This window comes from Staurois parvus, unplaced genomic scaffold (assembly GCF_062004578.1).
Source record: "Staurois parvus isolate SC_StPar_1 unplaced genomic scaffold, SC_StPar_1.0 ptg000201l, whole genome shotgun sequence".
NCBI classification, from domain to species: domain Eukaryota; kingdom Metazoa; phylum Chordata; class Amphibia; order Anura; family Ranidae; genus Staurois; species Staurois parvus.
Window position 1 is genome coordinate 161,562 of NW_028317997.1, and position 17,653 is coordinate 179,214.

Below are 17,653 nucleotides of genomic sequence, written 5' to 3' on the forward strand. Positions count from 1 at the left end.
GGCAGGTAATTGAAGCTTCCTGTCAGTACATCTGCTTGACCGTACAACCTGTACGGCAAGCAGATATTCTGACAGGTCTGCAGGAGGCCTGCATGGCATCAGAGATCTACTGATCGCTTGTGCAATGCTTTCCAGGCTCCTGTAGACAAAAATAATACATTTCTTTTACCTGCAAAAAAAATGTGCATTTATTATTTTTGTCCAAAAGGTAAACTTATCCTTAAAAGAAAAGTGTAAATAAATTTGCTATAATGTAGAGCAAGCTTTAATCCCATTTATTGAGACATGTTTATCATTTCTTTTTATTTAAAGCCATCATCTCGTAATGCAACTTCTGGGCTGCCAGGTACCTTTACTCCTCTAAGTGGATCATCATCTCGAAGAGGAAGTGGAGATGCCAGTAGTTTATTGGATCCAGATGCTTCACTGAGTGAATTAAGGGTGAGATAAATCAACACAGACACATCTTTGTGAATGCCCATCTCTTCAGATACTGCTTATAAGAAAAGTGGTTACACACAGAGGTTTTTTTTTTTTTTTATATATATATATTTCTAAGCATTTTTGCTTTGCATTTACCTCTTGAGCATGAGATGTTCAAAGGCTATTTTGGTGAAAGGTTTTCTTTTTTTTTTTCTGGCTGGAATTAAATCTGTTCTATAAATATCAGTTAGATATTGGACAATGTGCTCTTTCTGTGCAGCGGAAGCCTGCTTTTTGTTTCACCTTTCTTTAAAGCAAGCAAAACATGCAAAATACCGAAGTATTTTCAGGTGTGGTGCAAATGTGGCTGTTTGCAAGATGCCTTCTTTAGCAAGAGCCACATTAATAGGTTTTGTTCACTAGTAAAATCTTGTATTCTAGAGCAACTACTTAAAAATAACAAAGTGGGTTCTTAAAAGGGTCTGGGAGATTTTTAGATGGTCTTTGAGTACCATTTTTTAATAATAAATGAAAGTATGCAAACATACAGTCATGGCCAAAAATATTCTCCCCCTTGAATTTCTATCAGATATTGCACCACTTCACCCAGACAATTGTTGCAGTTACAAATGTTTAGGCATTCTCATTGTTTGTATTGGTATGACACAAAAAAACTGGAGAAACAAAAAGCCAAATCTGACACATTCCATGCAAAACTTCAAAAATGGACTGGACAAAATTATTGGCACCCTCAATTTAATATTTTGTAGCTTTGAAAAATTAACTGAAATCAATCGCTTCCTGTAACCTTAAATGGGTTTCTTACACCTCTCTACTGGAATTTTGGACCATTCTTCTTTCGCCAATGGCTCCAGGTCTCTCAGGTTAGAAGGGTTCCTTTTCCCAACTGCTGTTTTGAGATCATTCCACAGGTGCTCTATGGGATTGAGATCTGGACTCATTGCAGGACAGTTCAGTACTCTTCAGCACTTAGTCTTGATCCATTTCTGGGTGCTTTTTGACGTGTGCTTTGGGTCATTGTCGTGCTGTAGAACCCATGACATCTGACGGAGACCCTGCTTTCTGACACTGGGCCCTACATTGCACCCCAGAATTCTTTGTTAGGCTTCAGATTTCACAATGCTATGCACACGGTCAAGATATCCAGTGCCTGCAACAGCCAAGCAACCCCAAAACAGTGAACCTCCACCATGTTTGACTGTAGGGACTGTATTCTTTTCTTTAACCACCTCCCGCCCTCCATATATTCCAATGACGGGCGCAAGGTGGTTCTCTCGTTCTGATAGGACGTCATATGACGTCCTGCCATTCTCACCGCGCATGCGCAGCTCAGGGATTCGCAGATCGGCGGTGCTCTGTGTCCCTCGGACACGGGATCACCAATCATGGAAAGAGCCGAATATGTCGGCTCGGTCATGTGATCAGTGTCCAATCACAGCTGATCACATATAAACAGGGAAATGCCGGTTATCGTCATTTCTCTCCTCTCGAAGCTCACGCTGACAGCTCGTGAGGAGAGGAGAGCCGGTGATCGGCTTTCTGCGGAGGGGACAGTGTGCCCTGATGATCAGTGTGGCCTCAGAAGTGCCACCTGTCAGAGTCCATCAGTGCAAGCTGAACAGTGCCACGTGCCAGTGCATACCAGTGCACATCAATGCCAAAAATCAGTGCCCATCTGAGCTGCCCTTCAGTGTCACCCATCATTGCCAGTCAGTGCTGCCAATCAGTGCCACTTATCAGTGCCAGTCAGTGCCGCCTAACCGTGCCAGTCAGTGCTTCCTAACAGTGCCAGTCAGTGCCGCCTATCAGTGTCATATATCAGTGCTGCCTTTCAGTGCCCATCAGTGATGCCTGTCAAAGCCCATCAGTGCCACCTACCAGTGCCTCCTCATCAGTGCCACCTATCAGTGTCCATCAGTGCATCTTATCAGTGCCCATCACTACATTCTCATTAGCGTTCATCAGTGAAGGAGAAAAATCACTTATTTACAAAATATTATAACAAAAACTAAGAAAAAAATTTTTTTTTTCAAAATTTTCAGTGGTTTTTGGTTTGTTTAAGAAAAAATAAAAAAATAAAGCTCTAACTGTCACAAAAAAAATGATAAAAATTTCATATGGGTATAGTGTTGCATGACCGCGCAATTGTCATTCAAAGTGTGACGGCGCTGAGGGCTGGAAATTGGCCTGGGCAGGAAGGGGGTAGAAGTGCCCTGTAGGCTAGTGGTTAAAGGCCTCATTCCTTTTTCTGAAAATAGGAGACTGATGGGCTTTACCAAAAAGCTGTAATTTTGTCTGTTCAAAGCACATTTCCAAAAAGATTTTGGCTTTCTCAGGTTAGTTTTGGCTAACTACAATCTGGCTTTTTTATGTTTCTGTGTCAGCAGTGGGGTCCTCCTGGGTCTCCTACTATAGCATCCCTTTTTATTCAGATGGTGATGTATTGTGTGAGCTGACACAGTTGTACCCTGTGCCTTAAGGTCAGCTTGAATTTGTCTGGAAGGCAATCGAGGTTCTTTATCTACTTTTCAAACAATCCTTCATTGCAATCTTTGATCGTTTTTCTCTTTCGTCCTCGTCCAGGGAGATTAACTACAGTGCCATGGGCTGTAAACTTGACAATGTTGCACACAGTAGACACAGGGACAATAGGATCTCTGAAGAGGGACTTGCAACCTTGAGATTGTCCTTGCTTATTCATCATTTTTGCTCTCAGATCCTCAGACAATTCTTTGCTGTACTTTCTCTTTTCCATGCTCCATGTGGCACATGCAGATACACAATGGAAGGGTTGAGTGAAATTTTCGCCATTTTAACTGATTGCCGGTGTGATTTCTATATTGTCAGACCTGTTAATTGATGCTGTAGCAAGCGTACACACAGCGATGGACGTGGTTCATCCATTTTGCTCCAAACCTCCATCTTGTAGATCCTTCTCCCTCTCTTTGATCATCCCCCTCCCTCTCTGTTCATCCACAGTTACATGTGGTCGGTGTGTGTTGGCAGAGGTCACAGGCAGCCAAAGCACAGCAGGAAGATCCGAGCTATAAAAACTCCCAAGCTGGGTGCCTGGCTGTCTAAGAAACTGTGCAATTTGGCACATCGTAAAAGTATGAACCTAGTCCCTCACTGGACTTCAAAAGACCTTCCAAGGGGTCGTAAAAACAGACTTCTAAAATCTTACTTTTCATATAAGTTGATATCTTCATGTAGGACATAACTACCTAAACATGGATCCTATATTCGGAAGGCTTAGTTTGAGGCCATTCTCCTGGTATGTGACACCCCTTAGCTGGCATACCTAGAAAAGCAGAAAAGTATATCTCTTGAACCAGTCAAGTGCATATTTCATGTTTCATCTCTAACCATTCCGCAGATGCGGCTGAGTATTGATATACTAGTGCCCAGGCCGGCAAATGTGCCTAGGAAACGTTATAGATCATAATAGCAGCTACGAGAGCTTCTAGTCATAACTTCGGGCTCCACCTACACCTCCCTCCCCAAAAGGAGACCATTAGTTACTACTCAAAAGAGACGCCCTGCTGAGATTCTTGAAAAAGGGCTGTTATGCTTAGAGTCGTGTGTGCGAGAGAAAGCAGTCTCCTGCGTTTAACATCGAAACTAGCAGTAGAGACAAGAAATCCTTTTTGGCTCATGAGACTTGAAGCTGCTTAACCCAAGGCTTTTTGGCAAGTAGTTATCTACCTAAACTTCTTTCTGTAATCTTTTTGCTGTGTTATTGTTCTCTGTATATTTATATATCTATTGGCTACATCTTTTTTCTGTAAATATTTTTATTGCACCCTTTTGACCTTTTAGTAATAAATCTTACTTTGTGAAAGTTTTGAACTGTTTCTAAAGCTCTTTAATGCAACTTACGAATTCTTGCCGCTGAAGAGCACTACTATGTGTGTTTAACCCTCTGTATAACCTGTCTGCGGTGACAGTGGTATACAGACGCTTATCCAATCATCCTAGTGTTATTGCTGATATTGCCGAGTTTCCACTTTCTCTGTACAAATAGGAGGTGGTGGCAGTGTGAAGGGTTAATTGCGTAATTAACCTGACCCAGTAACAATCGCGCTCAGGCTTCCGGTACATCGATTTGTGGTCTAGTGAGCTGGAAAATCGTTGTGCAAGCTGCAGCTGGGCATGGCATTGTTACGCACGTGACATCATGGTTTTAGATTGGCTAGTCCTTCGGTCACGAGTTTGGTGAGAAGTGCAGGGGTCTGACGTCGCAATCGTAACAGATGCAGGTGAGTTTTATTACAAATTACAGGAGCATTACAAATTTAGAATGCCATTATTTCTTATAATTTTGAGAAGGTGCCAAAAAAATTTGTCCAGTCCATTTTTGCACGTAATGTGTCAGATTTGGCTTTCTTTCTCCGCTTTTTTGTGTCATACGAATACAAACAAAAGAAATAAACTTGAGAATGCCTAAACATTTGTAATTGCAACAAGTTTCTGGTCGAAGTGGTGCATTATCTGAAGATCACAACAGACACTGAAATCAGAGGTTCATAGAGGCTAATAGAAAGGTTTGAAAATGCAGGATACAAGTGGTTTTATGCTCTGTAGACACATTTTTACTGCAGTCATCTCTAGCTACATTTGGAAAATAGCAGGCACTTTTCACACCTCCCTGGATGCTGAGTACATAATTTGAGAAAATGCACAATAAAAGAACTCAGAGAACATGTATGCTGTTGCATTTAGCTGGAAAAATCAAATTCACCTAAAAAGTCCATTGTCTCTATAGATGGCTTTAACTGTATATCCAGCCAAAGTCTTTTTTTTTTTGGATAGAGTGGGAAGGGTTTGGAATACCTGTCAGATTTAATATCTTTCTGGGGAAGGGAGTGTTTTTTCCTCACTTCCACTCCTGGTGACTAGTTTCCATTGCACAGAATATTAATCAGTAATGCAGAAAATATTAAACACCTAAAAATGTAGAACAGCACCTACACTCCAGAGTGAATTCATGTCATATGTAAATACCGACATTTGGGGATCTTGGGGCGATGTATTGATTAGTCCAAACTTGCTGTCACAGAGCCAAGAGAGCAATTGCTAGGACACAAAGTAAAAGAAATACTGCTCAGTGGGAACGTGACTGCATATTTACCTGATTGCCGGTGTGATTTCTATATTGTCAGACCTGTTAATTGATGCTGTACAAATAGGAGGTGGTGGCAGTGTGAAGGGTTAATTGCGTAATTAACCTGACCCAGTAACAATCACACTCAGGCTGCTGGTACATCGATTTGTAGTCCAGTGAGCTGGAAAATGGTTGTGCAAGATGCAGCTGGGCGTGGCATTGTTACGCACGTGACATCACGGTTTTAGATTGGCTAGTCCTTCGGTCACCCCCCCCCCCGCCCTTTCCCCCCCCCAAAAATAGTGTTCAACTTTTTTATACTCGAAAATCATGATGTAGCTGATAATAGGGATTGTTCAGCTTTGACAAATATACTATTACCATTACCTATTACCTGGTCATCTTTCTAAGGTATAGCGAAAATTTGCATATCCAAAAATCCAATTTTTCTTCAGGTGAAATCTTATTGAAAGACCGCACCTCTTACCTGTTTGGGAATGCAGATTTTTAACAATTCTGCTAATATGGTCTTCAATCTTCTTTAGATTTATACAGAGCTTACACATAGGCAGATTATATCACCATTCCACCACAGCTAGAAAGACAGCTTTTTGACATCTAACTGTATCTTTGCCCAAATAAACTATCTTAATCATACAAAACAGGACACAACCTGCATTTTCATAGACCCTGGGCTATAGGCTCGTACGTTCAGGTGATTGCATACTGACAAAGCTTTTGAAATCAAGCCCGACTGCCTTCCTACCTACCACACTCTGTAAGTCCTCAGTTTTTGCTAGTGTTCTAAGATGGTAGACCTCATCTCTATTACACAGAAAAACTCTCCGCTTAAAGTGTTACTAAACCCAGGACCCTGTATTCGCTATATCTGGTCTCCCACAGTACACAGGACTTGGAAATGCAATTATTTTAGTAAATATAAACTGCTATATACATTTTTTCATCAGCAGTTAGAGCAGTCTGGTGACTTCAGCAGAGCACTAGTTAAAGCTTGTAGGAGGAGATTTCTTTCTGCTCTAGGAGGATGTGAAACCCCTAACCCTCTGTCTGGACAGTACTGATTGACCCTGTGCTGGTCACATGCACTCTGCAAAGAAAAAAAAAACTAGCAATACACACCAATCTGAGCATGTGTATGTGACTATGGATTCAGTCTGTATCAGGTGGTCATTTCAACAAGAAGAGGGGCAGAGAAGAAAGGATCAAACAGCCTTTTTACACAATGTAGAGGATTAACCCCTTAGGTTCCACAGTGAGTATAACAAGCATGCTTTACTGCCTATACAGACTGATATTACTGTTGTGGGTTTAGTAACACTTTAGCTAGTTTTTTATTATATCTTCAGATATAGAATAGAAGAAGGGCATTCAGATCAGTAAACCTTTATAAAACCCTGAGAACCGTACCCAGACTCCACGCTGTGGGGATGGCCCGCAGTGTTACTTTGGGCACTGGATACTGCATGTGCACTTGCTTTGGCGCTTAGGGCCGTGGTTCACCCCTATGGAAGCCAAACCCTGAATATCCTTTTGGATGTATGCAAGTTTCCAAAATAGTACTTGTTTCTATTTTAAAACTATAATGAAGCTGGGAATTGTATTTGAAATGTATTCACTTTTGTAGTGTAAAAGTTAAACTAGGAAGTAAAATTCCACCATTCAGAGCGTAGTCTCAGGTGGATGACTAAGGTATTTCTCTTTGTAAGGTACTCCGGCATTTCCTACTACCCTTCTGCTGTGAGGACATCTTTATGGGACATTCTAAACTGTGTACTCCTTCAGGAACAGGTTTACCCCCATTTCTGCAACTTGCTCCTTGAGTACCCCATTAGCAGCTGGATAGCAATGGTGGAAACCAGACATGAGGGAACTGTAGCACTGTGCTATACAGGATCAGCGATGGAGACCAGACCCTATAGACCGCTTGAGGGGGGGTGACCACCATGATGGGCAAAGCCAGGGCATCCTGTTTCTCCAACCGCTACTGGTAAAACCAAGACTGTGTTGGAATTCAGTTTACAGTGTAAACTTTTCAAACTCAACCACTCAGAGCTCAGGTGGAAGACCAGGTGTTTTTCACGGCACAGGTTGAACAGTTTACTGCCACTTCTGCCTAGAGCCTTTATAAGGTATTCATGCGCTCCCACCCTTTAGCTACGAGGACTTCTCTATAGGACAGTGTGCATGTGGGTTACCCCATTTTCTGCACCCTGCTCTATGAGCACTCCACATGGGATTATCATCAGCTATGTCACAAACTAGGCAAGAGTCATGATGAAACCTCAGGCGAATTTTTGCTCTGCTGAAGACCCTGACAACACTCAACCTCAGAGTAGTGATACTTCCCTTGCCCTGGAGCTGGATCCAATCCTAACATCAGTCTCAGAATCCAGTTCTATTTCAGGCATGCAATAAGCGGCCTACCTAATAAAGTCAGATTTTTCTGCGAGTATGTCATTTTTTTTTTTAACTACGGTAATGGCTTTAATACAGCTACAGTGGGGATCGAAAGTTTGGGCACCCCAGCTAAAAATTTGTATTAATGTGCATAAAGAAGCCAAGGAAAGATGGAAAAATCTCCAAAAGGCATCAGATTAGACATTCCTATAATATGTCAACAAAAGTTAGATTTTATTTCCATCATTTACACTTTCAAAATAACAGAAAACAAAAAAATGGCGTCTGCAAAAGTTTGGGCACCCTGCAGAGTTAATATCTTGTACTGCCCCCTTTGGCAAGCTGAGACCTGCCAGTGTCATGGATTGTTCTCAATCATCGTCTGGGAAGACCAGGTGATGTCAATCTCAAAGGTTTTAAATGCCCAGACTCATCTGACCTTGCCCCAACAATCAGCACCATGGGTTCTTCTAAGCAGTTGTCTAGAAAACTGAAACTGAAAATAGTTGACGCTCACAAAGCTGGAGAAGGCTATAAGAAGATAGCAAAGCGTTTTCAGATGTCAATATCCTCTGTTCGGAATGTAATTAAGAAATGGCAGTCATCAGGAACAGTGGAAGTTAAAGCAAGATCTAGAAGACCAAGAAAAATATCAGACAGAACAGCTCGCAGGATTGTGAGAAAAACAATTCAAAACCCACCATTGACTGCACGATCCCTCCAGAAAGATCTGGCAGACACTGGAGTTGTGGTACACTATTCCACTATAAAGAGATACTTATGGTAAATATGGTCTTCATGGAAGAGTCATCAGAAGAAAACCTCTTCTACGTCCTCACCACAAAAATCATTGTTTGAACTTTGCAAATGAACATATAGACAAGCCTGATGCATTTTGGAAACACGTTCTGTGGACCGATGAGGTTAAAATTGAACTTTTTGGCCGGAATGAGCAAAGGTACGTTTGGAGAAGAAGGGGCACAGAATTTAATGAAAAGAACCTCTGTCTAACTGTTAAGCATGGGGTTGGATCAATCATGCTTTGGGATTGTGTTGCAGCCAGTGGCACAGGGAACATCTCACGAGTAGAAGGAAAAATGGATTCAATAAAATTTCAGCAAATGTTGGATGGTAACTTGATGCCATCTGTGAAAAAGCTGAAGTTAAAGAGAGGATGGCTTCTACAAATGGATAATGATCCTAAACACACCTCGAAATCCACGGGGGATTACATCAAGAGGCGTAAACTGAAGGTTTTGCCATGGCCTTCACAATCTCCTGACCTCAACATAATTGAAAATCTATGGATAGACCTTAAAAGAGCAGTGCGTGACAGACAGCCCAGAAATCTCAAAGAACTGGAAGACTTTTGTAAGGAAGAATGGGCAAAGATACCTCAAACAAGAATTGAAAGACTCTTGGCTGGCTACAAAAAGCGTTTACAAGCTGTGATACTTGCCAAAGGGGGCAGTACAAGATATTAACTCTGCAGGGTGCCCAAACTTTCGATCCCCACTGTATGTTCAGGGTACCAATATGTCAGGCTCCTTCTCCAGCTCCATTGTCTCTGAGTCTCTCATTCCTAACCTGCTAAAAGCAAATAAAGCCACTTCCAAAAGAGCTATTATTATAAAAGGAAGAAAAAAACTTTGTTTAGTGTGAACAGGGACTTCAGTCCCAGAGATCCCTCTGTGCTTTGCATACTGGCTTTCCTATCGGGGCTTGACCAGAACTTGGCCTCAAAGTGGTAACAAACCAAAAATGTAATGTATTGCAGCTTACCAGTTGTTAGATGTGGCATCTGCATTATTTTTCCTTTTTTTTAGTTTTTTTCCCCTTTTTTACATTTAGTGAACACGCCCCCTGTATTAGATTGCCCCCACTCTGGATGAAGGACAGCAGGCACCTTTGAACAGCAGCATTGTCATTCTGGGAGGAGAAGAGTGTTAGAAGGACTATAGATTTAGATAGACCAACAAATTGAACCCAAAATCGGCCAAGCCAAATCCAGCTAAACTTACCAACTGGGAAGTATTTCTGGTAATGGCTCTATTATGAACTGAGTCACTGACCTGGAGCAAATATGGGTGTTTGGGATTTTCAAACTCCACTAGTTACATGTTCATTCTTGGTCTGAGGTTTAAAGTCGAATATTAATTCTTGCTAGGTTACTTCAGGCTGGCACCTTTTGCAGGTATAGCTATGTAAAACATTAAAAATAGTATACCTAAGGTACATGCACACCAAATCTTGGGACTCTAGCATACATGGTTCCCGGCAGGGGACGCCCAGAAGTCACCGGTAAAACCGACCCTTAAGCCCTGGACCGGTTTCCCGGCTGAGCCTGTAAAGGCCAATCTGCTGATAGCCTTACAGCAGAATTAAACTCTCCTATCCTTTTCAGCCAAGGATTCTGCTTCTGTTTGATCTCCAACTGCCAAACCAGCTATTTTATGGTATGACAGGTTGTGGACACAAGCAAATGTGAGTTAGCCCTGGTTCACCCTGATCCGGTGCAGCACATCGCATGAGATTCACACAGGAACCGCACTGCTTTCTTGTGCAAATCACATGAGATGTATGTGTGGTGCGATTTAACCCATAGATTTTGTATTGCGCAAAATACATTGCATCCACACCAAAAGGGTGCAGGACCATTTTTTTTTCCTGCACCTGATTCGCATCGCATGGTAATCTGTTTTGGGGTGTCATTAATTTAACATTCACACTCGTACCAGATCGCATTGACGCCATGCGATGGCAATGCGGTGCTTGAAACGCGCAGGATTCGCTGCGTTTCCCGCACCGCATCATTGTGAACCAAGGATAGCAATCCCAGCATTCCAGGAATGTAACTGTTTTTTGAAACAGTAAATCGATGGGTTTAGTTCCACTTTATAATTTACTGCTTTTTCAGGGCTTCAGCAAAATGGCAGCCCCCAGCAAGAAGAAACAGGAGCAATGCTGGAAGCAATTCACAGCACACACTAATTTTGGTAGCATAATTATTATTGTGAAATATATGTTCCTTGCTAAAGAACATTATTTTTTATTAAGTTGTTATGGGTAAAGTTCCAATTTAACGTGACACTAAAGCTTCATTTTTGTTTTTTTTTTAATAAAAAGCATGTCTATACTTACTTGCTCTGTGCAGTGGTTCTACATAGAGCCGCGCAGATCCTCTTCTGTTTGGGTCCCTGGTTGTGCTGCTGGCTCCTCCCCCCTAAAGCAGTGCCCCCAGGGAAAACCGTTTGCCCAATCTATAAGACACTAATGCAGGCCATAGATGGGGAGAAAACTGGCCGATTGTTCTTTAAAAAAATGAAAAATCGGTCGTTCAAGCGGCCGACGTTACCAGGAATGGTAAAAAAAAAAATCGTCCGATTTTCATCCCGTCTACAGCCGGCAAAAAGTGTCCCTGCAGAGAGCTCCGCTATTTTTTTGACAATGCTTTGACATTTATAGCGGCTGCAACATTGTATCTATTTGTATCCATTTCGGATACAGATGTTTTTATTCGGAAACAAATAGATACAATGTTGCAGCCGCTATAAATGTCAAAGCATTGTCAAAAAAATAGCGGAGCTCTCTGCAGGGACACTTTTTGCCGTACTGGAATTCTTCTTCATCCTCTTCGTCGTCTTCTTCATCCTCTTCTTCTTCTTCATCCTCTTCTTCTTCTTCATCCTCTTCTTCTTCATCCTCTTCTTCTTCTTCATCCTCTTCTTCTTCTTCATCCTCTTCTTCTTCTTCATCCTCTTCTTCATCCTCTTCTTTGTCTTCATCCTCTTCTTCCTCTTCCTCTTCTTCTTCCTCTTTATCTTCCTCTTCTTCCTCTTCTTCGTCTTCTTCATCCTCTTCATCCTCTTCTTCATCCTCTTCTTCATCCTCTTTTTCATCCTCTTCTTCATCCTCTTTTTCATCCTCTTCTTCTTCTTCTGCTTCATCCTCTTCTTCTTCTTCATCCTCTTCTTCATCCTCTTCTTCATCCTCTTCTGCTTCTTCCTCTTCTTCTTCTTTTTCCTCTTCTTCTTCTTCTTCCTCTTCTTCTTCATCCACTTCTTCTTCTTCTTCATCCTCTTCTTCTTCTTCATCCTCTTCTTCTTCTTCATCCTCTTCTTCTTCTTCATCCTCTTCTTCATTCTCTTCTTCCTCTACTTCTTCTACTTCATCCTCTTCTTCCTCTACTTTTTCTACTTCATCCTCCTCTACTTCTTCTACTTCATCCTCCTCTTCCTCTTCATCCTCTTCTTCTTCCTCTTCATCCTCTTCTTCTTCTTCTTCATCCTCCTCTTCTTCTTCTTCTTCCTCTTCATCATCATCCTCTTCTTCTTCATCATCCTCTTCTTCTTTTTGTCTTCCTCTTGCAGGTCACTGCTCATGCGCAGATTTTTTTATCGGTAAAAAGATCGCCCGATTTGCCCATAATTGCCGTAAAAATCGGCCGATCGGCAAAATCGGCCGATCTTTTTCTAACTTTACCGATAAAAAAAATCTGCCAAAATACCGAAAAATGGCCAAGCAATTAACCCACTAACGATCCGAAAATCGGCTGATTTTATTTTCGGCCGAAAAATTGGCAAATTTTCAACCCATCTATGGCCTGCATAAGTCACATCTGTCCCCCCTTCATGCATAGAATACATGAAGGTAAAAAACCTTGAGCCTTTAGAACCACTTTAACCCTTCCTGTCACCAGGAGCCCCAAAGCACTTATATAGGCCCCTTCCTAATTGATTAGTATAACTAAGTACTGTTGGTTCTTAACTGTACAGGGCAGCCTCACTGACCAACATGAAGTGTGGGAAGAAAGGGGGACATGGTGAGAAGTAGAAATTTGATAGAATGTTCACTCTGAGATCCAGTGTACTATGCAAAGTTGTATGCAAGCATCTATAGGTGCCTGCATTTTATTTCTTACCACTTGTGTTCTGGAGTGAAAGGTCTTTAAAAGGTATTTTAAATACAGGATTAAAAAAAGAATGTTTTAACATGATGGTCATTTTGTTATATCTTGCTTGCAACAGTCATTTTGCTTCAGTGATAAGTTGTTTACACTTTTTGATAGCATGGTTCGTTACCTATTTCCTGCAGGATATATATGATCTTAAGGACCAGATTCAAGATGTAGAAGGCAGATACATGCAGGGACTAAAAGAACTAAAGGTATCAGGGTTCCATTTACTGCCCGTTCCCAAGCCTGCATGCTGCACTGCTAGTATGGAGACTATGATATATTTTGCTCCCTAACAGACTGCTCAGGGCTTAACTAACTTGTAATACATGAACCTGGTGTACCGCATGCACATCACTATTTTATATTTCTATATTGTTCTTTTAACCTATGTGTCTTGTTACTTCAAGCAGATTACAAAGTCTTTTTAGGTGTGTGTATTTTATATAGTGGCTACACTATATCACATGTTCTGGAGTGCTGAAATTCATTTTAAACTGTATCTATAAATGCTGTGGCTTTTTCAAAGTTTTTAATTCTATGTGAACAGATTCCTGCTACAGCATGAAAAGGGAAAACAAATGATATATTCACTAGTGTATTGAAGTGCGATAGTCTCACCGACAAGAAACCTTTTACAGTGTTTTAATCCTGTTACTCATCAAATGATAATACCAGGGGTGGACTGACCGTTTGGAAACTCGGGCACTGCCCGACGGCCCGGGGTTGGTAGGGGGCCCCATGAGATGCCCCTGGTACCTTTTTCATAGGCTTTTTTGAGTTTGGGCAAGGACACAGGGGCCCCATGATCCCCTATTGCCCGGGGGCCCCATGAGTTGTCAGTCCGCCCCTGGATAATACTTTACAGTTAAAATACCCAGGAAGTAATTAACAGAGTGCTCTGAGTCTAGGAATGTGTTTTCCTCTAAACTGATTAGATTATTCTGGTCGAAGTTGATTGCACATTTGTTCATTTTAGGTAGTTTGTATTATGAAGCAGCAGGCATTGTGGTTTACGTAACATCATAGTTATTGCTCTCCGGAAAAGTATTTAATCAGTTATGAGGTTTTGTTAAAGTATTGAAATCATTGCTTGTAAAAGAATGTTCATGCGTGTTCAAGCATGACCACACTAAGGGCTCCTTATTAGTATAAATAGCGTAGCGCTCATAACAAATAATAAATGTAAAATAGAAAATAAAAATTCATATAGTGTAATTCATTACTACAATAGTGCCAAACATGTAAAGTGTCAAACCCAAATGAATAACAATATCTGTGCCCCTCGCTTAAAAACGTGCACACACACCAAATAAATACAGTATCTATAACAATGCCTCTCATTTAAAAAACCGTGTACACACAGCTAATAAAATACATTTAAATAATATATCAACAACCCCTCAAATCAAAACAAGGGGCTAAACAAAAAGTGCTAAAGTGCAATAAAGTGTCCACGCTTCAAAAATTATACTCAAATGATTAAAAGAATGTCCAAAAATAATATATAAGTGATGGATAAGATCATGCAATGTGCAATGGTGTTCAACAATTCTGTGATTGTGCAAACACACTTCTTCTATTTGCGGCTGAATTGCCTCCTCACCTCCTCCCTGTGACCCCTAGGGGCCAACACGCTTGCAGGATCACCCTGGATCCTTAAATCATATGGACCAGCAACCTTCTTCCCCCAGTGGATCTCCTCATGGGGCTCCTGTTGCCCCTGATCAAACCTGATGTCTCTAAGGGACAATAGCTCACCAGCCCTCCTCCCTGTGACCCCTAGGGGCCAGCACGCTTGCAGGATCACCCTGGATCCTTAAATCATATGGACCAGCAACCTTCTTCCTCCAGTGGATCTCCTCATGGGGCTCCTGTTGCCCCTGATCAAACCTGATGTCTCTAAGGGACAATAGCTCACCAGCCCTCCTCCCTGTGTCCCCTAGGGGCCAACACGCTTGCAGGATCACCCTGGATCCTTAAATCATATGGACCAGCAACCTTCTTCCTCCAGTGGATCTCCTCATGGGGCTCCTGTTGCCCCTGATCAAACCTGATGTCTCTAAGGGACAATAGCTCACCAGCCCTCCTCCCTGTGACCCCTAGGGGCCAACACGCTTGCAGGATCACCCTGGATCCTTAAATCATATGGACCAGCAACCTTCTTCCTCCAGTGGATCTCCTCATGGGGCTCCTGTTGCCCCTGATCAAACCTGATGTCTCTAAGGGAAAATAGCTCACCAGCCCTCCTCCCTGTGACCCCTAGGGGCCAACATGCTTGCAGGATCACCCTGGATCCTTAAATCATATGGACCAGCAACCTTCTTCCTCCAGTGGATCTCCTCCTGGGGCTCCTGTTGCCCCTGATCAAACCTGATGTCTCTAAGGGACAATAGCTCACCAGCCCAGTGAGCCAAGAAAAAGAGACCCTCTAAGTGTAGTATTAGTGCAAACAAAACTCCTTTTATTGCAAGAGAAGGATTATCACTCACATGTATCGCAGTTCTCCCTCCTCACCGATGTGTGGGTATACTGCATGCGTGTGGGACTTCCTGGGTATACCAAGATGGCGTCGCACGCCGGAAGTGCGTCACCGCACACCGGAAACTGCGTACTCGCGTACCTACGTGTTACGTCACTGAATACTCGTGACTTCCTCGCACACATTGTGCGATGACAGACATTTTACTGCATTATAAAATGCCTGTCACCACAAGGCCACACAGAAAACAATTGTTTCCTGTGTGTCCCATTCGCACTTCAATGCAGCCTGGAGTTGTGCTAAAATGCAGACGTTACCACAAATTCAATATCCAGTGGACCCGATGGCTAAACCACCCAAAATGTTATATACAACCCTGATGACATCTCAAGAAATGAATTCACACCCCACACCAAGACTGGTATCTCCTCAACTCCCCAGTTATGTTCCTCCCTCTCCAATCCTACCCTCCCTTACCTCTCCGCCAACATCCCACCTCCCCTAATTCCCCATACTCCTCACCGAGGTTCTCCAAATACCCACGAATACCTCTGATGATATTGCTAAACAAGATCAACACCCCATCGTTCCAGAGGGTTGATCTGCAACAAAATGATTAACCTCTTGCCGACCGCGCATAGCCGAATGACGGCTTCACCGCGGCCGGCCAGTTCTGAGTGGACGTCATATGACGTCCTCCCAGAACGCGCTCTCCTGCGCGCCCCAGGGGGCGCGCACCCGGCGATCTCCGTGATCGCTGTGTCCTACGGACACAGCTGATCACGTGATGTGGTGAAAGGCCGATCCCACCGGCCTTTTACCACGTGATCAGCGGTGTCCAATGACACGCTGATCACAGGGAAATGGAAGTGCCGGTTCTCGGCTGCACTTTCCTCACGCTGTCAGATCGTGAGGAAAGTACTGCCGAGAACCGGCAGTTGTCAGAGCGGGGATCGGCACCGATCATCAGGGCACTGATGATCAGTGCCCTGATGATCGGTGCCCAGCAGTGACACCCGCAAGTTCCGCCCAGCAGTGCGCCCACTAGCCCCGCCCACCCGTTCCCAGCAGTGCCCCCACCTGTGCCCAGCAGTGCCCCCACCTGTGCCACTCTGCAGTGCCACCTACCTGTGCCCAGAAGTGCCACCTACATGTGCCCAGCAGTGCCACCCACCTGTGCCCACCCACCTGTGCCCACCAGTGCCACCCACCTGTGCCCACCAGTGCTGCCCACCAGTGCCACCCACCAGTGCAGCCCAGCAGTGCTGCCAGTCAGTGCCACCAGTCAGTGCCCAGGGGTTGTGCCAGTCAGTGCCCAGAAGTGATGCCAGTCAGTGCCGTCTATCAGTACCCATCATCAGTGTCACCTATCAGTGCCGCCTATCAGTGCTGCATATCAGTGCCGCCTATCCGTGACCCCTAATTAGTGCTGTCTATCAGTGCCGCCTATCCGTGCCACCTCATTAGTACTGCCTATCAGTGCCCTTTAGTGCTGCCTATCAGTGCCGCCTATCAGTGCCCATCAGTGCCGCCTCATCAACGCAAATCAGTGAAGGAGAAAAAATACCTGTTTGAAAAATTTTATAAAAGAAACAAATAAACTTTTTTTTTTTTTCAAATTTTTTGCACTTTTTTTTTAATTTATAGCGCAAAAAGTAAAGCGCCCAGTGGCGATTAAATACCACCAAAAGAAAGCTCTATTTGTGAGAAAAAAATGATCAAAATTTCATATGGGTACAATGTTGCATGACCGCGCAATTGTCAATCAAAGTGCGGCAGCGCTGAAAGCTGAAAATTGGCCTGGTAAGGAAGGGGGTATAAGTGCCTGGTAGGCAAGTGGTTAATCATATGTGTCTACTGTAATGTTATATGACTACACCTATTCCTGTTCCCTGTTTTCTCCTGTTGTTTCCCCATTTATCCTTGAAAAACTCAATAAAAATTATTGAAACATAAAATTCAGACGTGCTGCACACATCACGCTGCCCCCTAACACAGTCGGGAACCGACCACTGCCGGACAGATAAAGCGCTCTGGCAGCAGTCCACTCTAGTGTGGACTCAGCTTTATTTGAACAAAATGAACAGCACCCACAATGACAAACTTTACTAAATGGTTTAGTTTAAATACAGTGGGGATGGAAAGTTTGGGCACCCCAGCTAAAAATTTGTATTAATGTGCATAAAGAAGCCAAGGAAAGATGGAAAAATCTCCAAAAGGCATCAAATTACAGATTAGACATTCTTATAAT

At 43.0% G+C, this 17,653-nt stretch overlaps 1 protein-coding gene across 12 annotated transcripts in view; it reads left to right on the top strand.

Annotated features, from left to right (window-relative positions):
* LRRFIP2 (LRR binding FLII interacting protein 2) overlaps positions 1 to 17,653 on the top strand; it is a 195,661-nt gene that overhangs the window by 128,620 nt on the left and 49,388 nt on the right. For 7 of the 12 annotated variants that reach the window (XM_089678239.1, XM_089678243.1, XM_089678245.1 and 4 more), the window contains 2 exons: positions 313 to 441; positions 13,061 to 13,132. In XM_089678239.1, coding sequence (XP_089534365.1) covers positions 313 to 441; positions 13,061 to 13,132 — 201 coding nt within the window. The remainder of the gene's footprint in view (positions 1 to 312; positions 442 to 13,060; positions 13,133 to 17,653) is intronic. The other 5 variants (XM_089678242.1, XM_089678244.1, XM_089678247.1 and 2 more) reach the window with 1 other exon arrangement.